Raw genomic sequence first — 24,856 nt, forward strand, 5'->3', positions numbered from 1 at the left:
GTTTGTTGTACTATCAATTTCTTGACTTCTAAGACTTGAATTGATACCCTGTAAGATGCTCTCTAGTATCATCTCAAACCCGACATCTTCAAAGATATATATCGATACTAAATTCCAAAAAAAAATCAAGTTGTATTTGTTCGTGTTTCTATCTCTTATCAACGACATGAAAACATTCAGTCAGGTATCAGGATGACCTAGGATAAAATTCGGGGGGATACATGCATAGAATGCCAAGAACAGCCCATGGTACAGTATACATTTCGATATCCACTCTGAGGTAGCAAACGTCATAGAAGACTTCGTATCCACCGCCTTCGATACCGCCTCGGACAAAACGGCAAAAAATTGCCGTGATGTTGAGATTCATCTTCTTTGGTATTCTCGCGACTGCAACGCGGAAGGCAATCATGACTATGTTTTCACCCATTTGACCTTTGGTTGTTTTCAAACATGACACATTTTATTCCTCGCCAAATTTTCCCCCATTATGGGGCCATTCCGAGGTCTTACTTCCTGGGCCACCACCGGGCTGGATTGACCAAGATGAAGAATATGCTCTCGTCAATTGACTACGTTGTTGAATGTCGCGACTACCGAGCTCCAGTGACTTCCATAAATCCGATGTTTGAAGAAGCATTGGGCAAGACAAGGCGACTCATTGTTTACACCAAGAGAGATCTTGGTAGTATTCCTCAGTCGCCTACACAGAAGCTGGTACAGTGCAAGCCGAGGAATCATGGACCACAGTAACAATAAACTAATGCAAAGACTTTACAGATTGAGAAAAAGGTCCGGAGCTTCGATTCCAAAAGTGCCGTCTTTTTCGTGAGTTCATCATCCCGCGCGGATGTTACTCAGATCATCAAACACCTTCGAGATGACGCTGAGGCTCCCGATAAACTGGTCGGATGCCGTGTTCTAGTAGTCGGCATGCCCAATATTGGGAAATCAACATTGATCAACCATCTACGGAATCACGGCGTGGGCAAAGCGAAGGCGCTGAAAACTGGAGGTCAGCCCGGGATCACGCGCAAAATCGCCACCCCTGTAAAAATCATTGATCGAGAGAATGGATCGCATGTCTACGTGCTCGACACTCCGGGTGTTTTCATGCCGTACGTCCCGGATGCAGAAAACATGCTCAAGCTGGCTTTGTGTGGCTGTGTCAAGGATGCAGTTATCTCACCAGTCACCCTTGTGGACTACTTATTATATCAGATCAACCTGCACGATATGCAGGCGTACGAGCGGTGGTCTGAGCCGACGAACGAAGTTGTTCCACTGCTTGAATCATTCGCACGCCAAACTGGACTTCTAGGGAAAGGCGGAATTCCCAATCTGGAATCTGCGGCCCATCATTTCATTCAGAAATGGCGATCAGGGAGCCTTGGCCGCTTTATTCTCGATGATCTGAATCAAGAGCAGCGACGACGGGATGACCCGGATCAGCCAGTTCGTCTGAGCATGTCTCAGGCCTTGAAAGTCGAGAGAGTATCTCGAAAGAACAAGGGAGATGTAAAAAGTCCCTCTTGATGTATGTATACAATAATGAGAATAAATGAATGTGATATAATCATTGCATATCAGTCGAACGATCAAACGATGTTCCTGGAAAAAAATAGTAAGACAATGCTCGAGAGGTGAATATTTTGCAACAGTATCCGTAACGCCAAAAAAAGGAAGAGAAGAAAATAGAAGGAGATGGAACGAGAAGCCTCGGGTGCACAGAAGAGAGAATGGTGCTCAAGAGATCTTTTGCAGAAGCCGTTCTCGTCGCCGGTTGACAAGTTCCTCTTGAACCTCTTCCAACGTGGGAAGTCGCCATTCCACCCCGTCGCCCGCATCTCCGGGTAACGACTGCCAGCCATCCTCGGCATCGTCATCGCCCGGACTGCGCAGATTCTCAGCTGCTTCTTTCTCCTTTTGCTTCTCATAAGCCAGCAACGTGCCATCCTCCTCGTCGAGACCATATCCGAAGTAATTGGCATCAACCTTCTTGGTCGCGATGTCTCCACCCCGACCAGTCCCAGATCCCTCTTCTTCCTCCGGTCCCTTCGCACGACGAACCGCGGCCTCAAACATCTCCTTCACACCCGGCAATTCCTTTGCACGGCCAAAATATCGATAACCCTTGCCGCCGCCCGGAATCTCGCGCCCTTCATCGTCGTAGACCCGACCCGTTCCTCGCATGTAGTTGGGACCGCCCAGATTGCGGATTTGCATCTCCCAGGCCCATTTCTCCCGCATGAGCTTGTTTATTTCGTCGTTGAGATCGCGAATTTGGTAGTCACTCAGGCTTTGGTCTTGGATGCGCGTCACCTTGCGGGAGACTTCTTTGAGGACCTGGCCCCGCCAGCGTTCGCACGTGGGTACTGAGTCGATACTCGTAATGGCCTTCGGCCGTCGAGCGCGTCCGATATCAATGATTCCCATATCCGCTGCCTGTTGCGCCCGGAAGCGGAACAGCATGGACTGGGCCTTTTCGCTGTTGCGAGCCTATCAGAGTGGGGGGGTTTGGGGTCAGCAAATTCAGTCCACAACGCAAAAGGGGAGTGTATTTGCGGAATATTGGCTAAAGTGAAGCAACGCTTACCATTTTGAGAAATTGACTAGGTCGGCGACCTAAGCAGGGTTGACGGGAATCGTGGGAGAAGTCCGGAGAGGAATCTGAAGCTTCAGAGCTGCGGATGAGGTTCGGCGTCAAATTGCCGCTTGCCGCGCGGTTATCACGTGCGCCGCTCCTTAGTGCTGGGCCGTTTTTATCCAATTTTTTTCTTTTCACGGTCATTGATATAGATGAAATAGAGAACAAAAGGGATCATACTTCTATATCTTGATTGTCCATTATTTGTGGAAGTTCCCGCGACTGATGAGAAGCCCACGTTTCCATAATTCTCTGGTTTGTTCATAACCCACGAGACTAAGGGTCCGCGAAAACAATATTCAATTTTTGGATATAACGATGTCTTAATTATGTATAATATATATAATACAAGAGTAAATACCTTTCTATGAGGTGATATACAATTTGACACTAATTTCGACGGGTAATATGCTAGAAATACTAGATCTTGGGTAATCTAGTCTTGGGTGTCCCCGTATGTATCTCGATTTTGGTACAGTCGATGTCTCACCGAGATTCCGATTGAACAACACAATTGAATACATTCTCACAATCATCAAAGTCTTAGTCTCTGCTATTTTCGTTCAATATTAGTTTGGACCCAGCCCACATACACATTTTCGCTTATCGATTAGTACCAAAAAAATCAAGGGAAATAAGAGGAAGGCATGCCTTCCGTCGCTCTAAAAGTCCACAGATGCCACCAACCAGATATTCCTACCACGACATTCATCACGCCGACTAGGTTTCGTGCTGCCCAGGCACCAGGGGTGCAACAAGCGAACGGTACGCCAAAGTATGCACAGATCCGAGGTAAGGACTTGGTAACGGCAATTGAATCTTCCATATCAGAAGGCCGACGCTGGCATGTAGGCATCCTAAGGTTGAGGTATAAATTCATGCCTGGGAAAATCAATCCAACAAGGATTTGAAAGGTAAGTCGAGCAAACGAGTCACTCAATTGGTCGCGTGTACTTAAGACACGTATCAATATTGAAAATGTATTGCCTATCGGGAAATTAAAAAGAAAGTAAGAAGAGAATGTTAGATCAGGTGACCTTCGTGACCATACCCTCAGCTCTCGTCTTTTAGTTTTTAGTTTTGTCCTCCTCGCATCTCACATTTTGACCTTGGTACCTTTGAGCCGTAAGCCCCTTCTTAGAGAGATAAAAAGTGAGGGAGAGAGGCCTGGGGCGACCGCTAGCCTGGAAGCGGAGGATATTGGCCGTTTCAACGACATTAGCATCGCGGTGAGTGTTGTATGGTTGTGCGTAATTCACATGAGCGGCAATGTGGAAAATGCATGAAGCCCAGTATCCAAGTTGCTGAATTAGATCTTCGCCAAGTCCGAGTGTCCGTTCTTCCAAGCTCCTGGCAAGAACTACGAGCTTGCTGTATGCGACTCCACTGACGCGGAATCCGTATTTGGTCCTGGACGCTTAGTACGCAGGCCCGAGCGTCCTCGTCATTCCGACCTCGGACAAGACATACGACAGAGGTGACCTCTGGCAGTGTGAGAAGCTTTTGGAGAGTAAAAGCACCGGCCAATACTGTAGCTCATGTGAGGGAAATGCAGCCTTCATAAGGTGAATACCAATCAGGGGAACTGTGGCCGCAGATTCAGGGATTGATAGAAGTCAATATCTTCGCGATAAGCTCGGTTGTGTGAAGCTTGGATCGTGTACTTTAACACCCCCGAACTCGATGTAACGGGACATATCAGCCAATGAGATTGCCTCATGCACCATGACTGCTGTCACCTCGACAGTGTACTCCAGTTTGATACGGGCAACCAACATGGCGGCTTGCAAGGAGCTACCTCCGAGGCTCAAAAAGTTGTCCTCTTACGAGTGCCGTCGCACTGTATCGTCATTCTAGTAAGATCATTTATATGTCAATGTATTGAGTTTCTGATCGATATATCGTGTGCTCGGCGTCATGTCGCTAGTGACGGCTTTCTCTCCGGATTTTTTGATTTCTCACCTTCCTATCACGCTAATTTCTAGCTCTGCACACATCTTGCATGCCTCCCCCGCATGACTTCCCCGCGTTTACCCCGGATTGCGGCTATAACCCCGAGGATGCAGAAGAACGTCTATTCCTATCTCTCTAGGATAAGTATAATATCAGTGGGGCTTACAAGTAATAAAGAGGGATGGGTTCCGCGAGTGACCCCCTTCTCGAGCCCAGAAATCCTGGATTCTCAAATACTGAAATTCCTGCCGAATCACTCGAATGCATAAGATGGAGCAGATATCACAGGCAAACTCGGATCCTGGAAAAATGGAATTTATCAAGGGAGGCCCGTTACAACAGCTTCCTCTCCCACCCGAACTCGCACCTTGGGAAAATCATGCTCTCGAGGCGCTTGAGAGGGGACTTGTTTGCAGACTTGACATTTGCTTACTACCTGCTGTGATTATACTCTTCTTGATGAACATACTTGATCGGTCAGGATTCAATTTCATAATAGGAGAGTTCCCGGCTTATCTTCTTTTCCAGAAACAATATTGCGAATGCCAAAGTTGCTGGGTTACCCGATACTCTTGGCATATCAAACACTCAATACAACACTTGTCTCATGATTTTCTATGTCGGATGTAAGAGCCACTTCCAGTAAGGCGATCGAACTATCAAGTCTAATCAGTTATAGATATTATCACTCAGCTTCCGTCAAATCTTGTGATTACTCGAGTTCAACCATCGGTGTACATTGGCGTTGTTACCGCAGGATGGGGTGTGGTCTCCATGTGCCAGGCTTTCACACAAAACTTCACTGGGCTCTTCATTTGTCGATTTATTCTAGGGTTGGTAGAAGGACCGTTCCTGCCGGGAGTTTTCTTCTTGATGTCATGTTGGTATAAAAGATCAGAATTACCTCCGCGAATTGCTCTTCTTTATGGTGCGAATATGCTGGCCAGCGCTTTTGGCGGCCTTATTGCGGCAGGGATCGTTGCGCGCATGGAAGGCAAAATGGGAAGACCGGCATGGGTAAGTCTATATTTAGCATGATTCCTTGTATTTTCAATGTTCTGACAGGCTGCAGGAATGGCTTTTTATTATTGAAGGGTCTATGACTATTGCAATTGCATTACTCGTCATTCCATTCATTCCCGATTACCCAGGATCTACAAAGCGGCGGTGGATTACGCATCAACATCAACTTCTTGCCGTCAGTGATTCTATAGACCACTTATCCTAATTATGCACCAATTCTTTACAAAAGGCTAACTATGAGGCAGGACTGGCGGCTACGGAATGAAAATGCAGGTCTTATCGACGATGACCCGGATTCCACTCTGTGGGGTGTTAAACAAGCATTCATGGATCCTAAGCTGTACATGTTCGTTGGTCTTCAAATGGCTCTTATTACGGCACAATCCTTCAATAACTTCTTCCCTTCCATCGTCGGCACTCTAGGGTACAATGATACAATCACACTCCTACTCACGTCCCCACCATATGCCTTTGCATTTTTATGTTCATTGGCAATCTCATTCCATGCGGCTCACAAGCAAGAAAGAGGATTTCACATTGCAGTTCCCTTGCTTTTTGCACTCCTGGGTAATTTAATGGTACATACATTCGAGAAAATATTACCTAAAATCTCACCAAGACCACATTCTGACTGATATTATAGGCTATGTTCATACCAACCACTGGGGGCAGATACTTCAGCATGTTCCTTATGACGGCTGGCTCATATTCACCATATAACCTATGTGTTTCTTGGTTGAGCTCTTCACTGCCACGGCCTAAAACAAAACGCGCTACCTCACTGGCATTTGTCAATTTAATGGGGGCTGGTGTCGCCCATTTCTATACTTCATATATGTTTCCGGATTCCCAGAAGCCCCGGTACTATGCTGGCGGTGGGGTTATGAGCGGTGCTTGCCTATTCTGCGCTATAATGGCTCTCGGTATCAAGTGGCACCTGAAGCGTGAGAATTCCAGGATAGAGAAAGCTGAATTGGAGGAAGGGACTTTCGTAGGCTCGGCGATTGCAGGATCAAAGACTGGACTTCAGGCAGATGGGGTTGTGTCTTTCCGATATGTGCACTAACCTACAGGTCTATGGAATGGTGAATGGCGGAATGGTAGCTATTATCAGTTAAAAGCGATTCAATTTGGAATTTCTTCTGATGTTGCAAATGGCCTAATTCCTCCCCCAATCGGCTTATTTACTCCCTAAAATCAAATGCGAAGGCGAAAAGGGCAAACAGCCATCCAATACATACACCCCAAAGAACAGATAAGACATAGGGTCATTCAGGCAATATGAACAAGGCCTGGGGTCAGCAAAAAAGCCCCGGCATCCCTCTCTCCGAAATGCACATGTACGCCAACCGCGAAACAGGAGAACAAAAATTAGAAAAAAAAATCACCCCCGTGATGATAACTCCTGTATCAACGTAATACACATCTTATCGTCCTTATTCACAAGAAGCCTTTGGTGTTGCTAGGCTTGCGTTGGAGAGCCGTTTCATTGTACCCATATGCTGCACTACCACGACGACTGCCCGCATCGCTAAGCGGGGCCATCGGCTGGCGAGTGTTATTCCAGTCAACACGTACCGCCTTGTATCCTTCCAGCTCGCGTTCCAGATATAGTGCCTTCTCACGTTCTTCACGAAGTTCCCGTTCTGCACGACGCGCTTGGAGCTGTGTCTCGGTATCGCCTTGCTGAAGCTCCTCGATATTGTGAAGGAGCCTCTCAATCTTGTCCCGAGCCTTGTTAATATCATCATTGAGCTGGGCATTTGTCTTATCCCGACGTTCGATCTGGGACTGGAGGTCTTTGACAGTGCGATCGACGTTCCGGAGAGAGCGCTGCTCAGCAGTGTGCTTGCTCTCCTGCTCTTCGAGATGGGCTTCGAGCTGTAGCTTTTGTTAGAAAGTATTTTAAAGAGCTGAGCTGGGTGTAACTTACCTCCTTGATCCGCTTGTGCAAGAATCTTACGTCCTGGCTACCCGAAGAGTAGCTCTTAGTCTCAAGATCCACGCATCGGAGTTGCACCTCCTTTAGTTGTTTCTCCAATGCTGCCTTCTCCTTGAAGAGTCCAGTGTTGGTTTCGCGCTCGGCTGTGAGCTCTTTCTGCATTTCAGTGGCCAGGGCATCAGCACGGCGCATCTTGCCAACTGCCGCAGATGAAACATCTTCCTGCTGAGCTAACTTGGACTTGAGTTCCAGGAGCTCTCGATCCATGCTTGCAGCATTGCGCATAGAGGGGCTTTCGCCCTTAGCAAGGTCCTCGAGCCGCTCCCCCGCCTCGGCCAGACGACCCTCCAACATCTTCTTATCCTTCAGAAGCAGGTCACGTTCGGCCGTAAAATCGTCGATCGATGTCTGGAGAGTCCGCACCCTGGACAAAAGGGACACGACCTTTCCTTGTGCTTCGCTATGAGCCTTGGCAGCCTCGTCACGGGAGTTCGTGATATCTTGCATGACAAGATCCATTCGAGCTTTCTCCTTGGCCCAGGTGGAACTATTGAGCACTTCATTGTCCCACTTGCTGCGAAGATCCTCTAATTCTTCGCGCAGTCGAGAATTCTCGCCACGGACGTTAAGCAATCGCTCACGCTCCATCTCGAGCTCACCATTAATGGTCGAGAACTCGCGCTGGTACTTCTGCCGCGTTTGTTCCATTGAAGTCTCTTTGTCTTCAAGATCAATGGCGCGCTGGTTTCGGTAATCCTCGAGCTCATTTTGAAGGCGCTGTTTGGCCTGCAAAGCACCTTGGAGCTCTGCCGCTTGGTCCTCCATCCGAGCTTCCAGAGATTGGGTCTGTCGTTGCAAGTCCTCGACAAGGGCGTCCATCTCCTTCCGCTCAGATAAGATCTGAGCATATGTATCTTCAGCCTCTTGGCATCGCGACTTCGCAAATTGTTCAGCCCGGCTGGCTTTGAGCACGGCAATCTCAGCTTGCTCAAGTTTGCTGAAGTACTCGTCGGAGCGGCTCTTGTACAAGCTCAGACTAGATTCCAGATCGGCAGTTCGGGATGTCTCGGCGTCAAGGCGAATTTGCAAATCTGAGAACTCCTGGAGAAGCTGGTTCCGGCTAGCGATATCCTGATCGCGGACAGATTGCAGTTCTTGAGCCTCGGAACGTGCATCACGAAGTTCAACTTCCACGGCAGCCTTGCTGCGTTTGAGCTTTTCGTTGTGTGATTTAGCCTCGCCAAACTCAGCCAGAGCGTCGTTATGAACCTTGAGCAAAGATCGCCGAGACTGCTCTTGGGAGTTGATCAGGTCGTACAGTTCTTCATGAGATTTGGCTTGCACGTCGCGGAGCGACAACTCCCCAGAGCGAATGCTACGCTCTAAGGCCGAACATTTCTTGGCAGAGTCATCAAGTTGGCCATGAAGACGGCCATTCTCACGCTCGAGAAGTTGCATGCGACGCATCGAGGGGCTCTCATCCTGCCAGATGTCCCGAGATGGTGTGGATTGTTCAAGTTGGCTCTGTAGGTGTTTATTTTGCATCTCGGTCATCTGAAGTCTGTTCTGCAGCTCTTCAATCTCAGCTGCAGTGTCCATCCGTCGTTGATAACCCACGGTGTCAACTGTTCTATCCGAACGTGCTGAGTCGTTGGCACCTTCGTAAACATTGTTGTACCGACGATTCGGAGTAGATGGGTTCGAGATCCGCTTCAAAGCATTTTCAGAGTTCTTTCGGAAGTGAGCAGGAGCACGGTTGTTCGCAACTTCATTCTGATCGATTTCTTCGAGTAATGCCCGTTTGGAGGATGAATATTTCAAATCAAGCTCCTTCATTTCATCAGCGTGGCGACGACGCATCTCTGAAAGCTGGCTTTCAGCTCTTGAGTATTTTTCCTCCGTTACCTGAAGCTTATGCTGAACGGTGTCAAGGATTTGCGCTAGGTCAACCTGTTTAGAAAGGTGTGGCTGAACAGCCTCCCATGACTTGGCAGCCTCGGACGCCTCCGGCTCGAAGACTCGATGCAAGAGAATCAGTTGGCGATGTAAGTCCTCGATCTCTTTGTTGGCTCGATCCAGCGTGCCCTGCACCTGCCGTGTGTTTGCTTGAGCCTGACTTCGCAGCTGTCGTTCGTTTTCAAGATTTCGATTGGCCTCCGAAAGCTGGATGTTGGCAGTTGAGGCAGCCTTTTCAGCATTCCGGCTGGTCTTGTGCTCCCGAGTAACCTCATGGTTGAGATCTTCCAAGCTTAAAGACAGCTTCTCCTTTTGCTTCTCGAGGGAGTTGATCGTTAGCTGCGACTCGCCGAGCTGTTTCTCAAGCTTCTTATTCTCATCTTCCAGCTTGGTCTTTTCCTTTTGCAGAGAAGCTAATCTAAGGCGATTGTTATCGCTAGCCTTTGAATTCGACCGTGCAATGTCAAGATTCTTTTGTTGAATCTTGGTAAGGAGCGATCGGTTATCGTTCTCGGACGCTGTCAATCGACCTCGGAGAGTGACGAGTTCTCTCTCAAGACGCTCTTTATGCTGATCGTGACGAATGCGGAAGTTGTCAGATTCTGAAATCGCCTGTTCGAGCTGCTGTACACGAATTGAGAGGTTGTAGCGCTCTGATTCGATATCTTCCAACAGCTGCACTTTTTCCTCGAGATCTGCTCGAATGCTAACGATACGATCCTCGGCCTGTCGTTTGATATTGCGCTCAATATCGGCCTCCGCGTTTAGACGGGCGTTTTCAAGTTCAGTGAACCGCTCACGAAGCTTGATCAACTCAGACTGGAGATTTTTCCGAGAACTCTCGGCTGAAACACGAGCCTCAGTAGCACGGCGAAGGCTATCCTGCTGAATGTACATCTCTTTCTCGATCTCGATTTTAGAATCATTGAGGGAGTTGTACTTAGTGGTCAACTCGGCGAAGTTGTGCTCAGCGAGCATCTGGACGTCATCTCGAGATTGGCGCTCCCTACTAAGATCTGCCTCGGCTTTGAAGAGCTGTTCCTTCAGGTTGTGGACCTGCTGCTCCAAGAGTTTTCTGCTTTCACCTGCTTCTGCATCCTCTGACCGCTTCTCCTCCAGCAACCGTTTGACGTCAGCAGCCTCTCGCTCTAGTTGAGCTTTTTCTGACCGCATGGCATCTCGCTCTGCCTGCACTTCGCGAAGACGTCGCTGCATATCGTCGTGTCGTGTTGAGAGAGATTTCCTTTCGGCCTCCATAGCCCTGCTGTCTTCACCGTGCTTTTGGACATCGTTCCGAAGAACGGCCAATTCACTTTCCTTGCGTCGGAGAAGGTCCTCGTAGCTAGTAGTCGTGGAGGATAGCTCCGTAATTTGGAGGCGGATAGATTGGTTCTCATTGACTGCGTCACGGAGCTGCTTCTTAGATTTGTCGAGTTCTTTTGAGGTATTGGCAAGCTTAATATCCAAATCCTGATCGGTCTTCAACAGCTTCGCTTCGAGGTCCTGAAGCTTACGGTCCTTCAGATTCAAATGACTCTGGAGCATCTTGATCTCTTGGGTGAGCTCCTGGATCTGGTTGTCCTTTCCGGAGAACCTTCCCTCCGTCTCGGCTAATTGGGAAGCCAGGTTCTCCAGGCGCGCTTGCAAATCATTCTTCTCGGCTTCGAGTTGCTGGATAATTAGGCCTGCCTGCTCAAGCTGAGTGATTCGAAGTTGCAATTGCTCGTCGGTTTTCTTCTTCGCATCCACAAGCTCATCTAATTGCTCCTCAAGCTTCTCTTGGTCGGCGATAGCCTCTGACAGCTTCTCGGCAAGCTCTCCTTCACGGAGTTGGAGACGTTTGAAAATCTCTTCCTTGTCAAGAGCGAGGGCACGCTCGCTTTCCAACGTCTGCTGGATCTTGTGAATTTCCATCTCAGTTCGCCGCCTCTCCTCATCAAGCTTTTGTCGGTCAGAGAGTTCCTGCTTCATCTTCATCTCCAATTCTTTTATCTTGTCATCTCTTTTCTTGACCTCTTTCGCGGTCCGAGTATCTCCCAACATAGGCTTCATTCTGGAAAACAGTCCCCACCACGGGCTGCCCTTGAGTTCCAAATAGGCATGGAAGTTTTGCTGAATGATGCGGGTAGCTTCAGCACGATAAAGACGCTTGTTGGAGATGCGGCGTTGGACAAATCCCCTAGCCAAGGATTGGAACCGAGTCATGATGCTTCGGATGAGCTGGTCTCGCTTTTCCTCCAGGTCTGCCAGAACACCAGCCCTGAAGAAAACCTTGGTCCTACCAACACGATACCAGGCCCGATCCATACCGAGCTTCTCTAACATGATGCGAGCCGCACTTTGTCCTTCAACATACCCCTTAGGCATGTTCTGGCACAGTACTTCGTAGCGTTGTCGGAACTCAGCGAAAGACAGACGGTTCGGGAATCCAGTTCGAGCAATTCGAATACCTTCCAGCACACCATTGCAACGCAATTGGTCTAGGACCAATGGAGCATGCAACATCTTTGGTCGCTTCTTATGGTTGGGCAAAATACAACGAACGAAATGAGGATGAGTCGAATGGAGCTGGGTCATGAGACTGGACAGCTGCTCCTTGTGTCTTTGGGCGACAGTCCGGAACAAACCTTTCTTCACCCGGTTTCGAGGATTGTCGCCTCCATCCTCGGATTCAGCGCAGTCCGAGAATAGATTAGCCACGTGTGGCTCCTCTGATGCCGCCAGGAGACGAGTAATATTATCATTCATGGGATCCTTGTTCTTCTCAAGCCAGTCGTGAGTCGTGTATTCGACCTCCGCAGCATAATGAGTAAGAATGAAACCTTGATTCAAACGAGACGAGCGATATTTAGGAGTTTTCCGATCCCAAAGGGAATGCAGCTTCTCGGTGAACGTTTTATCTGTTGCCTTCGGCATCACACAATCCTCATCGAGGCAGGAGAAAATACCGATCGGATTGGTCAATTCAATCAAATCAATAGTCGGCTGGAGATCCTTTCCGAAGTCAATGAACTGCCACTCAATTTGTTCGCGGGCATATTCCTCTTGTTCTAAGACAAACATGTGATGGTTGAAAAATTGCTGGAGCTTTTCGTTGGTGTAATTGATGCAGAGCTGCTCAAAGCTGTTGTTTTCGAAGATTTCGAATCCAGCAATATCGAGAACCCCAATAAAGTAATTATCATCAGCCATGGACCGACCAAGCTGGTTGTTGATGCGAGTAACTAGATCTCCAAAGCCACGCTCATAAATACCCTTAGATAGGGCATCCAGTGCAAGGCGAACTTGTTCAGGAGTTTGCACTTTTTCGACCCACTCACGTCCAGCTTTGACTTTCGGATGCAATAGCCCTTTCACGAAAGGTTCTGCAGGAATCCCTAACAATTGACAGGCCTTCTCGACACTAGCATATCCATTGGGTCCCAGAGCAGCCTGATCAGCACGTACGCTCTCCTTGGCAATCGTGACATTGCCTAAATGGAGCACAGCTGCAATAGTACGTAAGATACACAGCTGATCTTCCTCCGAGAAGTTCATGACATGAAAAGCTTCAATCAGAGAGTTCCACTCGTCCTCGTCAGAAACACCGACGATAGAGTCATTACCATCCCTGGTGTAGGCAAAGTCCTCTATTTGAAGGCCATTTAGTAGGAGCTTATCCCGCGTCTTCCTGTCGGCACCTTGCAGCAGCTGATAGAAAATATGGTAGTTCCGCTCGTTGCGGTTGGGTTTCACAACTCGTGATTTCTCAAGCAGGTACCAATCAATCCATGCTCCGCAGATTTGGCCCGACCGTGAGAATTCAATCCGGATAAATTTTCCGAATCGAGATGAATTGTTGTTACGAACGGTTTGTGCGTTTCCGAAGGCTTCAAGGATGGGATTGGCGCGGAGGATTTGTTGGGAGAGATTAGACAGCTGCTTCGTGCCTGACCGGCCATAGGGTGTATCGGAGGTCGCAACTGCTGCGAGATATTGAATAACCTTTTTGGTGTTTTCGGTTTTACCAGCACCAGATTCACCACTGTATCATAGCGATCAGCTTGATTTTGCTCTGTTGAAGTCAAAATAGACTGAGACTCACGTTACGAGAATACTTTGGTTTTCACCTTCCTCCACCAGGTTTCTGAACGCTTCATCTGCCATAGCGAAGATATGCGGTCGGGTCTCCTCCCTCCCGCGGCCTTTATACATCTTCACATATTCATTTGTATAGATTGGAAGTGGGCAATATGGGTTGATTGTTACCAAAAACAGCCCGGAATATGTCTGGCAGATACATCCAATCAGCTTGTATCCTAGCTACTGATGGCCTGCAAATGCGACTCACATAGATCAAATCTGACTGATACCTGGTGTGGAGGTTATGAACCACGGACGCCTCGTTCAAGTGTGTTAATTCGGCCATGTCATCAGCCTTGTCGAACTTGGCGGGATTAACTTTGTCAACTTGATCGGCATCCACTTCTCGTTGCTGTTCACCATATCAGCTCGGCTAGGCAATTCATAATGGGAAGACTTTCTTACATCCCCATCGTCTGTCTGCACCAGTAATTGATCTCCTTCCAATTCTTCCAGCACTAGACCCCGCACAAAGGCCTTTTGGGGGTCCCTTAGCCAGACATATTTATTGCCTGAGAAGTCATTGTCGCCTTCTAGGCCTCGAATTTGATCTGCGCCGCGTCGTAACTCTTCGGACTTGATAAAGCTGGGCGCGAATGTTCCTGATGACGCATCTTTCCGGACCGAGTTGGACCGTTCCCGATTGGCCAAGGCTGGAGACAGTGTGGTGGAAATTTGAGAAACAGATGAGTTGCGCAGATGACCCCGTGCTGATTCTATCCCATTTGACGGTGTTATGATAGCAGACTTGGGACGCGGTTGGGACTGGGGTGCTGGGGAGGGTGAGGACCGCGCAAACGGGTTGGCCCGCTTCGGCGAGCCGTTCAGTTGGGAAGGGAGCATGTCGGAGAGTTTAGTAGCGCATTATTCGAGGTTGGAGGTACTTCTCATAGCAAAAAAAGGAGGAATCGGAAGACAAGTGACGAAAGTGAAAGAAGAAGGAAAGGAACAAAGAACAGTACAAGAAAGAGGTGACCTCAATGGCGGGTGTGACTGTGAGGAACTAGGTGTGATGTAAAGCGGAGAGAGCTGACGCTGTTTGTTTACACTGCGTTCCTCGGGCTCCCGCCGATCGTTGGTCCGTTCGCCGCACGTGACTCGAGTCCTTTTTTTCGCGCTTAGACCAGGTGACCAGGTGACGACTTGCTAAGCGATCATCCGCCAACCTTGCGCGTCGCTGAGGCCGAGTTCTTTGTTCTCGTCTTCCATTCTCCCATTTGACACCGGTGCTCTTTGTCTTTCGCTTCTGAGACACTGTGGGTTGTCGGCGAGGAGCTTCACGCAGCATTTGGAGTATTCCGTGACACTTCTACGAGTGGCTCTGCTTCGGCGATCGCATCAAGCTTCTCCCCAAACTTGCGCTTTCTTTCATGACATCCATCACCATGACATGGCCACTCTGACTTCACTTTGGCTCCTCTAAACTGATCTGTCTGCGGCGAGCTTACACTACAGAGCCTTTCCACGCCTTTGTACAACCACGCTTGCTAGAATGGCAAACCATCCGCCTCCTCCGCTCGGCGGCCACTCCAATTACACACAGCAATGGGCTCCGGCATTTCCTTCGATGATCCCTCCCAACTATCACCCCAATCCAGAAAATACTTCTACAATCCCTCCGCCGCCGGTTGCCTCTCAACAACACTTCGAGTTCAATATGAACGCTATCGACGCGAATTCCCAGGTTCCAGTAGCGGGCGCCACCGGTGGCCCGGGGGTTTTTTTCCCTTCTCAGTTTCCATATATGGCTCCGTTCGATCCATCTCAATTGTCAAATCCCTCCTTTCCTCCTATACCTCTGCCATCATTCGGGTACCCACCAATACCAATTCCTCCGGGATTCTCCAACATTCCACCGGGGCCTCTCAACGCGTACAGCGCGAACGTCAATAGACCCTTACCGACTCAACCTAAAATCGCAGATGCCTCGAGTTCAGCGGACTCTAATCTTGAAGAGGGCGAGGTGAACCAGAAAGATAGCCAAACATCTGCCAGGTCGAAGAAAGATGCAAGAATTGCATCGCGCCATATCTCAGCTGCTCAACGGTCGGATCTCGAGGAAGGAGAGACTATCTCTTCTCCCTCTCCTTCTTCGAGTAGAAGCAGTTCACGTACGAATCCATCCTTTGTCTATTTTTTTTTCAAACATGCTAATACTGGTCTAGCGTACAATCCTCCACTTTCCGTCTCCCCTGACCCGGAGGTTGTCAATCGTGCCATAGAGCGACAAAACAGGGATGCGAGAACGGTGGCATCAGAATATTCGCAACCTGCTCGATCAGCCACACAACTCCGGGTTCAGGCACAGGGCGCCCTTCTCAGATTGGCCCCTCATAATATCCGGTTCGATGACTTGGTAGCGGAAGGTATCAATCCCGCAATTCTGAGACAGCTATATGAAGATGTTGGCATCAGGGTGGGCACACCCACAGCCGAAAAGCCACCTGTTCATCCCAAACTGGTTGGTACGGACAAGAATGTGCAGTCTTCAACCACCTCTAGTCGACAATCAAAGACGACAAAACCAGTTGCGCCTGAGAAGACCAATATTGCACCAAAGCCCCCGCTCCTAACTCCCCAACCACCTGCCACTGCAGTGACGACAGGTTCAGAAAAACCTATAGAGCGAAAAGAGCTGATAGCAAGAATGCTAGCTGCTAAAGCTGCCAAAGCTTCTCAGCCCTCTCTGCCCAAGGAGCCTTCGAAAGAAAAACAATCACCGTTGGTTACCCCTGCTGTCACCCCTTCAATCAAAGAGAATGGAACTGGAATGCCCACTCGCGAGAAGAACAAGGCCCAAACGGAATTGGCAAGGCAACGAATTGAAGAGCTCAAGAAACAAGCATTATTAAAGAGTCAGCAAAAAGCCCAACAACTCAGTCAACCCGCACAAGATGATCAGGCCTTAGCCCTTCCAACACCTCCTGCACCAGTCGTTCAACATCCACTTCCAGTTCGCCCTCCGATCCCTCAAGCTGCCGAGCCTAGCGGAATACCCGGACTTTTCATGACTGATTCGAAGCCCGACGTTGAATCTCAAGGCTCCACTGCAGGCACACCTGGCATTTCTGTTGATCCAACGCCGGTTTCCCGAGCGACTCAGCGCAAAAGGCCCCGGGCCTGTGATTTTGATGAGCCTGCCACTGCTTCTAAGAAGCACTCAAGCCATGCAATAGGTCATTACTCAAAATCTGAAAAGCTTATCATCGATATCAGCGATGACGAGTCTCTATATGGCGACGATGAAGGTGAAAACATGGATGTTGATGCAAGCCCTGAGCGGGACTCCTTGCCTACTACCGTCACCTCGGCCCTCGATACTGCCAGGCCTCCTCTCCAAAAGTATCCTTCTGCAACAAGAACATCCACCTCGACTCCACAAGGATCTGCCCGGCCTAGTGACCAAGAAAATATTCGTCAAAGAGACCTGGAAATTCAGGCGCTGCATCGAAAGATTGCAGAGATGGAGGAGCGGCGAAAAGCAAAACTTGCAGCAAGCCGAACTCAATCACCACGTAATCTGGAGGATTCCGGAGTATCATCTTCGGCTACACAATCCAGCGCTGCCGAAGCTGATGTTGCTGAGACCCCGTCCGCCCCGGTCACCGTCGCCGACAAATTTCCCACCTCAACGGGATTTGCTGTGAACAATGAGGTTCCTCAACAAAATCCAATGGACTTTTTCAGTGATTCCTCTGTGGTGGTATTGGCTTCAATGACCTCTACACAGCTGGGGAGCCTTGTGTCCACGATTTTTCGATTGAAAGCGGCGGAGACTAGCATCCCACCCTCAGATAATGAAGTTTCTGCTTGCATCCAGGAAGCTGAAAAGCTGCTATCTGATATATCCATTGGGAAGGGGAGTAAGGATCAGCTAATTGAAGAACTGAGAGCGATAAGCAACAAGGGTATCTCTCTTTCACAAGATGATCTTGATCACATTCGTCACCAGGCCGGATCCAAGAAACTGCACCTTGCCTCAACACAAGGTAAAATAATCATTTCCGATCTGACAGTTCTACTACAGTTGATTCAACTCGAAATTCTGGTGGTCCAGGCTAATCCATTGATTTTCCAGGATCCTCTAATGATGAAATACTCGAGAGCCCCCAGAACGGAGATATTCTCGATGCCACCGCGACCGATCCAGTAGCTATGGCAGATGCTTCGGGGCCCGAAATCTCCGAATCAGACTTCTATGGTGACGGGACAGCAGAAACTGATCTTGTTGATGGTGCTGCATCACCAGCTAGTCTGTCTAAAATTTGCTCTATTGGATCAGCCATGGATGCTTCTGTTGACAGCGCTGGTTCAGACCAAGCCCCTATCAATGAGCCAGGACTGGACGTCGATGGAGTTGAGACTGAAGTGCCGGTCACTATTCCCACCCCTGAAGTACCTGCTCCTGCCCCTGCTCCTGTCATCTGTAACGAGCAAACGAACACCGATTCTCTAAATCATCCCCTTCCCGAGCGCCCAGCGCCTGCTACCGAAGATATTGCCATGGATGATACTATCCACAGTCCAGATCATGAGCATGACATGTCCGATCACGAGTCCGATGAAGATTCAGAAGCTTATGAGCCTCCCGAGCCCGATGCAGGCGCAGAATCTGATAATTCCGCCTACAGCCCTCCATTCAGCCCTGCTCCCGCAGCGCCAATAGAAGATGAAGCAGGACTAGAGCCATTGCTTGATCTATCCCAGCCCAATGACCCTCCAGCCGGTCCGCCTCAGATATCAACGTTGGAGGCCCGTCCTCTTTATCTAGGTTCTGAGGCCGAAATTCTTGGTGTATGAACAACACCTTTCCGGAGGAGCATAAGTGGTGATCTCACACTGACCCCATCATCTCAGAAAACATCTGCATCCACAAAGCTGGACAACAAATATTCTCCATACGTTAGCCCCTTACGATATTTCAAGGCATATCGCTACCACCCCGGTTATACCGAGGATGTTTCGGACGGCTACCGTTCGCTAACATTTAGCCATGACATTGACTCGATGAAATATTTCTGTCCATACGAACTGGCCGGTGGTGTATGCAACGATCGGTCCTGCGAATTCCAGCATTTCCGGGACATGACTCTAAGCGGTGCGTCGACGAACTAATAGCCGTGCAACCTCTCTCACATGGGTTCTTTTCTCGAACCCTGCTCTACTTTTACTCCCGACTGTTGTGCCTTTTTCTGATCTTTTTTGCTACCTACGTCCCGAAAAATGCCCATTTCTCTTTCGTCTTTCCCTCCTTTCGTTTTCTCTGCCCTGTCCAAATGCTGACCACAGGTTGTTGACCATGGCAGATGACAAGATCTTGATTCAAATGGGAGCTGTCCGGGAAGGGCAGACTGAAGAAGAAAAAGAAACCTATCTCGCTGGGTTGAAGGAAATTATCAACGAGATGCGGCGTGACAAGGTGAAAGATTTCAGCACTGTGGCCGCCGAGATAGCCGCATACCGTAGGCGCTTTCTCCAAGACCCATCGCGTGTCTTGCCCCTGTAAATTTTTGCAACCATCAACCAACCCCCTTCACATCCTCACAAGGTGAGTTGGCATCACACATAGTGTGATTTGAACATCATCTCGACTGGCGAGGACCGTCGCAGTTTTATTTTCAGCACGCATCACCTCTACGTTTCTCTCTCTCTTTTATGATACCCCTCCCGCACCCGGTCTTCCCCTGGATGTCGAGGTATTATTCTCTTTTCCCCCATCTTTCCCTATGCATGCATCATTAGCCAGCGCGGCGTTTTCCTGCATTTGCACATTTCGTCCTTCGATTTCAAGATCCCACTTTTAACCAAGGCAGTCTTGAAATTCTTGGACCGGATCTCTGATTCCTCTCTCGCATTGCGGTTAGCTTTTGGCCCATTGAAAACACAAAAGGCAATCCGGCATTGGGGCATCTCCATGTTTATCCGGTGCTGGTCGTAACTTGCAGTTCAGCTTGGAATAATCAGAAGGAAAAAAAACCCCCCCACCAGGCGATCTGGCCTCGAGAATTGTTCCCTTGCACGGATACGAGGACACTACTCTCGCTTCTTTCTTTTGTGCTGAAATAGGGAGGCTGTATGATCATTGATGCGCCTGGTCAAGGCTTTCCGCAGTACACATAGCTACCGTGAATATCAGTCGTATTTTTCTACGTTTTTTATTTTCTCTCTCTTTAAAAAAAAAAAAAAAAATAGAAAAAGAAAAAGGCCTTTTTCGATTCTTCGCCCTCTTCATCGCCAAAGTAGATTGAAAGTTAGACAAAGCCTCCCAACGGATCGGCGTTCGAGAAACAGGATCGAAGCTCGATATGCCCAGCGCACATGGCCGCTTGGGACGCCTGCATGCGTAGAAGCCGGAATGGCAGGATGCAGGGCAAATGTGTCAGGCCCTCAAGTCTGATTGACAGGCATCACCCTGGCACCTGTGCATGATCACTCCTTCCATTCCCCCCCTTCCCCTTCCCCGGAGGCCCTCCCGGTTCTAGAACGAGGACAACGCGGAGCCTCGTATCTATCCGTCACAAAATAAACATATACGGGAAGCTCCTAGGCCGAAACTGAACTGTCAGAAGATAAGCAATATAGAGCCCAGAACCCTGTCCATAATCCGGCCAAACCAAAATAAATCATCTACCTCCATGTTTCCGGCCCGGGCGATGAATCACAAGCATTGTGTATATAGTGCAGGGTCTATAGTTAGAAGGGTGGCTAAGTATCTAAGTATAGTTGTGGTCAGCGCGATCAGAGTACGAGGAAACCGATTGGGGGCCACGGGGGCAGAAGTTGGTACGACCATCGCGTCCTTTGTTTCGGAGGGCGTCAATCGAGAATTCCGAAAAAAGAAAAATGAACGGGAAAATGAAAAAGCACGAAAATCTACGAGCGGTCTACATAGCCATGGGTTATCTATGGGCTGTCATGTAAGGAGCCCCTCCGTGCCAGGACGCAACGGCGTCAGCTGTCCTTTCCAGAATATTCGCGCAGGGCGTGCAAGGGCCGTGCAGGGACCCGATATATTTCGCGTCAGGTTCCTGGTCCATGCACCCACCAACCAGGGAGCGGGCGCATTGGATGACTCTTGCCCGGCAGCCATGTGATATCTTGTCAATAGGGCCACCGGTACGACATCGAAGCAAGCTAGCGTGTACTTGGTAGTCGTACCGACCGTGAAGGAAGGGAGAAAGTAAGTCGCTATGAGTCAAGACAGCACGAGGCAGACTGGCGGATGAGGATTCCGGACAGAGACGACAGAGAGAGAGACGAGAGAGAGAGCATGACCTTCAACAGGGATGTTCGATCTCGGTCGATCGCGATCGAAGCCAGGATTGGGTCGGGGAACACCAACCGGCCACGCCTCACTTTCTGCGATGTCGCGAGGAGACTCGGGGCTCATCGCGCGGAAGGAGGGCCCCATACGAAGAAACGGGGATAGTCGGTCTCGTGGTCGCGCCCGACAGACCCGGGTGAAATGGGAGATTAGCCTCGGTGGGATTGGGGAAGCGTAACCAGTTTGATCCCGGAGCTTGAGAGGAAAGCTCGCGTCCAGCTGGCTCGTCTGGACACCGACGTCACCGTGTCTCTGCGGGATATCGCCAGTCTCGGATAGATCGGAGGGTGGAATTGGCGAACAGTGAACGGCCGGGGCGCAGGACCCGGAGAAACTACTCGGCCGTCACAAGCCAGTCGCATCGTATCAACGGTTCTCGAGAGACAAGAAACGACTAGCAAGCGACTAGAACACTAGTTCACCGTGGTTTCTGGTGTTGTGTCCCAGCCTCGGAGCACAGCCGCACTGCCTACTTGTTGGCCCTGGGCCCCGCACACGAAGTGGGCTTGCGGGATCGTTTTAGGTCCCCGCTACTTTCGAGAATGCGGGCGGGGCTGAGAATGCGTATTCTGGATTCTCAAGACCTGGATAGCTGATCGTGTTGGTTTGTCTGGGTGAAATTGGGGGCGGAGAGAAAGAATCGCATCGAACGAACCAGCAGGACGGGTTTCGATTGGATGGATGCGTGTAATCGTGCAGAGTCACTCGTTTTTGATTGATGGTTTTTGATTTGTGATATTTGATTTATTTTTTGAATAAAATTTACCAAGACGATCCTCGCTCTCTCTGTGAGAAAAGGGTTCTATTGATTGTCAAGTGGGTTACGACTCTATTGTAATTTGGTCAAGGGGTGCTAAAGTAGATGCTGTACTTCGTCCGGAGAACCCTGATGTCGAGTCAGGATCCGCAGATGTATGGATCTACGTATGAATCAATGGAGGAGGGCTCGGCAGCATTCAAGACGTTGAGTCACCATGCAAACAAGGACCGCTAGGGCTAGGCTTTAACCTTGTCGCACCGCTTCTTTACTCAGGCACATAGGGCTAGCCAGTACAAAATGCAGGGCCAAGTAGCGGTCTTGGAGTGGAACCAGTCTTTGGGTCCAACCAAGTCGCCAAAGCCGGGCGCAAGGTGCAGACGCCCCGCGCGTCACAGCCCGAGCCCCCATTGGCGGGGACTTGCCCCCCCAAGAGCCCCGGGAGGCTCAACGGGAACCTCACGAACAGGATGACCCGCTCTCGGGGCATAGGGGTTGGCGGGCTTGGGGGGTGCATTAGCAGCCAACATGGGCGCACCACGGTGCTCCGCGGACTCGATGGATCGACGAGGAATCCATGGTGATCACTCGGAGACCTGTTTCGTATCCCGCCATGCGTGGGTGCGTTGGTTGCCCTGGATCCTCAGGCTGTTCGGAGACCGCAAGGAGTAACCGCCTGTGAAGAGTCTCCGGCCCCCCCCTACTTTCTTCCTGAAGGATTACGCGACAAGGCTGATGATTGGAAACAAGATTACAAGATTAGAGACTGTAGAGAAAATAGAAAGGAGGGAATACGAAGGGCCCAATGGTGAGAATGTAGAATGATCCAATTCGATTGTGACTGGCATGGCGCAAGGCAGACTTCCAGAGACCCGCCCCGGCTTAGCTCAGCAGACTAACTAAATTAAGCAACAGGAAGTATACAACTCGCGTCTCTAAAAATCATCTAATCATCAAAGCACGTTAAACAGCAGAAAATGGAGATGAGAAAAAAGCAGATGAAAGAAGAGCAAGAAAAAGACAAAAAAAAATAAGAAATACACCCTGGCGCTATGCATCATTATACCCGCTTCCCATGTATCAAGGAAATATCAGAGCCCAATAGACGATCCAATCCAAAAAAAAGAACAGATCAGGAACGCAGACTGCGCAAAAAGGAAAAAAAAAGAGGTCTCGATAGTGTATCATTGCAGTTCGTGGCAACTTCTCAGTTCCTGTCTCGGCCCGCAAGACGTGGAAACACAGAGAAAAAACTCATTTGATATGGGTGCATGTACCGCAGGCCTGGTGATCACAGACGATGCATTTTGGTTGCACTTCGAAGACCTTGGGGCCATCATTGCACCTGCAACAGATGTACATGTAGGTGTGCCCGTATACTGGCACTGGGCCATTGAACGGCGAGGCAGAGGTCGCCTGCTTAGGTCGGGATAGGTTGCGGATACTGGCGAGATCGGTTCCCAGGCTCATGGGCTTCACGGGCGTGATGGCCTCGGGGGTGGCCTCGAGAGAGAGCATGCCTGCAGTGTGGCCGGCGACGGCAGATGGGTACGCCGAGGTGCCATGACTGGCGTGGGCGTTGCTGTGGGAGTGGGCGTAGTTGCTGCCGATGACCTTTTCCTCAACGCATCGATAGCAGTGCTCTCTTCCGCAGCTGATGCAGGCGTCGTAGAGGTCAGAGTTGTGGGGTCCGAAGTTGCACTCGCAGCAGTACCAGACAGTTGACGACATGGTTGCGAGGTGGTAAGAGAGCTGGAGAGGTGGCAGTCGAGGTAAGATTGTGCGGAGGGGGGTTGCTATCTAGCAATAGCGAGAGGGGATGTGCAAGCGAAGATCCGAATAATCTTCAGACGAGCTTGATGAGTGTTTAGACCGTGAGCGAGATCAGGATCTAGTGGATATGTAACAGGGTTTAACTTGGATAGACAGTGATTGAAAGTCTGGATGGCTGTGAATTGAAGAATCCCAAAGAGCCTGACACCGATCTATTTGTATTTGCAGCGCGACTGGAACAAAGCAGGACCAGTGACGTTCTGGACTGAAGTAGCAGGCATCAATTGTGGCTTCTGCGAGCCCAGTATCAGCCAGGCACCCTTTCCCTTCCATATCGGGTATAGAGGCTACCCGGGTTGGAGCCTCGAAATGCCAGAAAATCAGAATTAAAAATGGGGACTTTTGGGGCGGACCCCAAAGCACTAGACGCCCTTAACCCGGGGTGATGGGCTCCCAGCGCTCCAGAGCAGTGGCTTCGCAGCCGGAGCCTAGCGGGCTACGCCCAGCTAGGCCTAGTCGAGCAAATCGCGGCCAGGAACTCGAGGATGAATCATTGCGGTACTTCGTTTGACTCAGGCCGTTCGCTTTCTTTTCTTTTTCTTCATTTTCTGGTCGAAGTCGAGCGTGTGAGGGACCCACTCTCCTTCCCTTTCGGATCGATTTTGGGCTGGTCAAGCCAGGCTGGCCCAGCTTGCACACCGTTTTCTGTCGTCGTCTTACCCGGGTTGATCAGAGGTGTTCGGAGGCTTTGGCAGGTTCTCGGGCGTGCCAACCGGCGGTCACCGTTCACGGTCGACATGTCGAGACGCGTTTTGTGCCCGCCATTATTCGCGAATCGCTGCACTTCGCATTTCACCCCGGTGATGCCTTGCGCCCTGAGGAAGGAAAGAATCTCCACTTCGTGCAGGCAGTGACTCCATGGAAGGAGTCATCGGTCGTCAGGTGCCCGCGCCAAGCCCACTGTTGCCTGGGCTTTCAGTCATCGAGTCCAAACGTGATCTGTGAATCTGCGATCACGGTTCGTGGTTCGACCTAATCTGTTCTCTGGAAAAATGTTGGTTTCTTGATACCTCCTTGCCCTCTTTCGAGTCTGATCATCGAAGCCTTGTTATGTTTCCTCATGACTCTCTTTCTGATTGCAACCTGGTCAATTCATAACTACAGTTTCAGTTCTTCCCGGTTTCCCATCCAAGAATATGCTGATTATATAGATCTATAGTTCTTTTACCGTGATCTAACCAAAGACAAAGACCTACTCAAAGCCGCCCAAGAGGAGATTCCATAAGGAACCTACCGAGAACTTGCAATGATTCTCCTGTTCGGTTATGCATCATATTTCTGTCATTATGAAAGATTGTG

General features: G+C 49.7%; 7 protein-coding genes across 7 annotated transcripts; 3 read left to right on the forward strand and 4 right to left on the reverse strand.

Moving 5' to 3' along the window:
• Positions 1–453: 453 nt before the first annotated feature.
• On the forward strand, positions 454–1,536 carry N7462_003894 (putative GTPase MTG1; the record flags this gene model as incomplete). Its single annotated transcript, XM_057075620.1, has 2 exons — positions 454–717; positions 781–1,536. 2 exons carry the CDS (start codon positions 454–456, stop codon positions 1,534–1,536), a joined length of 1,020 nt encoding a protein of 339 aa, XP_056935125.1.
• A 210-nt stretch (positions 1,537–1,746) lies between these two features.
• N7462_003895 (pre-mRNA-splicing factor ISY1) lies at positions 1,747–2,599 on the reverse strand (the record flags this gene model as incomplete). The annotated part of the gene is made up of 2 exons (XM_057075621.1): positions 1,747–2,499; positions 2,597–2,599. 2 exons carry the CDS (start codon positions 2,597–2,599, stop codon positions 1,747–1,749), a joined length of 756 nt encoding a protein of 251 aa, XP_056935126.1.
• A 2,271-nt stretch (positions 2,600–4,870) lies between these two features.
• N7462_003896 (uncharacterized protein) lies at positions 4,871–6,689 on the forward strand (the record flags this gene model as incomplete). Its single annotated transcript, XM_057075622.1, is given in 6 exon segments — positions 4,871–5,076; positions 5,129–5,219; positions 5,294–5,617; positions 5,673–5,798; positions 5,815–6,201; positions 6,267–6,689. 6 exon segments carry the CDS (start codon positions 4,871–4,873, stop codon positions 6,687–6,689), a joined length of 1,557 nt encoding a protein of 518 aa, XP_056935127.1.
• Positions 6,690–7,063: 374 nt separating this feature from the next.
• N7462_003897 (type II myosin) lies at positions 7,064–14,486 on the reverse strand (the record flags this gene model as incomplete). The annotated part of the gene is made up of 5 exons (XM_057075623.1): positions 7,064–7,504; positions 7,557–13,545; positions 13,606–13,790; positions 13,852–13,995; positions 14,049–14,486. 5 exons carry the CDS (start codon positions 14,484–14,486, stop codon positions 7,064–7,066), a joined length of 7,197 nt encoding a protein of 2,398 aa, XP_056935128.1.
• Positions 14,487–15,135: 649 nt separating this feature from the next.
• N7462_003898 (uncharacterized protein) lies at positions 15,136–19,149 on the forward strand (the record flags this gene model as incomplete). Its single annotated transcript, XM_057075624.1, has 4 exons — positions 15,136–17,445; positions 18,078–18,437; positions 18,501–18,686; positions 18,958–19,149. The coding sequence occupies 4 exons, from the start codon at positions 15,136–15,138 to the stop codon at positions 19,147–19,149; spliced, it is 3,048 nt and encodes a 1,015-aa protein (XP_056935129.1).
• A 3,829-nt stretch (positions 19,150–22,978) lies between these two features.
• N7462_003899 (uncharacterized protein) lies at positions 22,979–23,455 on the reverse strand (the record flags this gene model as incomplete). Its single annotated transcript, XM_057075625.1, has 1 exon — positions 22,979–23,455. One exon carries the CDS (start codon positions 23,453–23,455, stop codon positions 22,979–22,981), a length of 477 nt encoding a protein of 158 aa, XP_056935130.1.
• A 474-nt stretch (positions 23,456–23,929) lies between these two features.
• On the reverse strand, positions 23,930–24,296 carry N7462_003900 (uncharacterized protein; the record flags this gene model as incomplete). The annotated part of the gene is made up of 2 exons (XM_057075626.1): positions 23,930–24,105; positions 24,137–24,296. The coding sequence occupies 2 exons, from the start codon at positions 24,294–24,296 to the stop codon at positions 23,930–23,932; spliced, it is 336 nt and encodes a 111-aa protein (XP_056935131.1).
• Between the last annotated feature and the right edge of the window lie 560 nt (positions 24,297–24,856).

The sequence above is a fragment of the Penicillium macrosclerotiorum genome (assembly GCF_028827735.1).
Source record: "Penicillium macrosclerotiorum strain IBT 26536 chromosome Unknown utg000003l_segment0_segment0, whole genome shotgun sequence".
Classification (NCBI taxonomy): domain Eukaryota; kingdom Fungi; phylum Ascomycota; class Eurotiomycetes; order Eurotiales; family Aspergillaceae; genus Penicillium; species Penicillium macrosclerotiorum.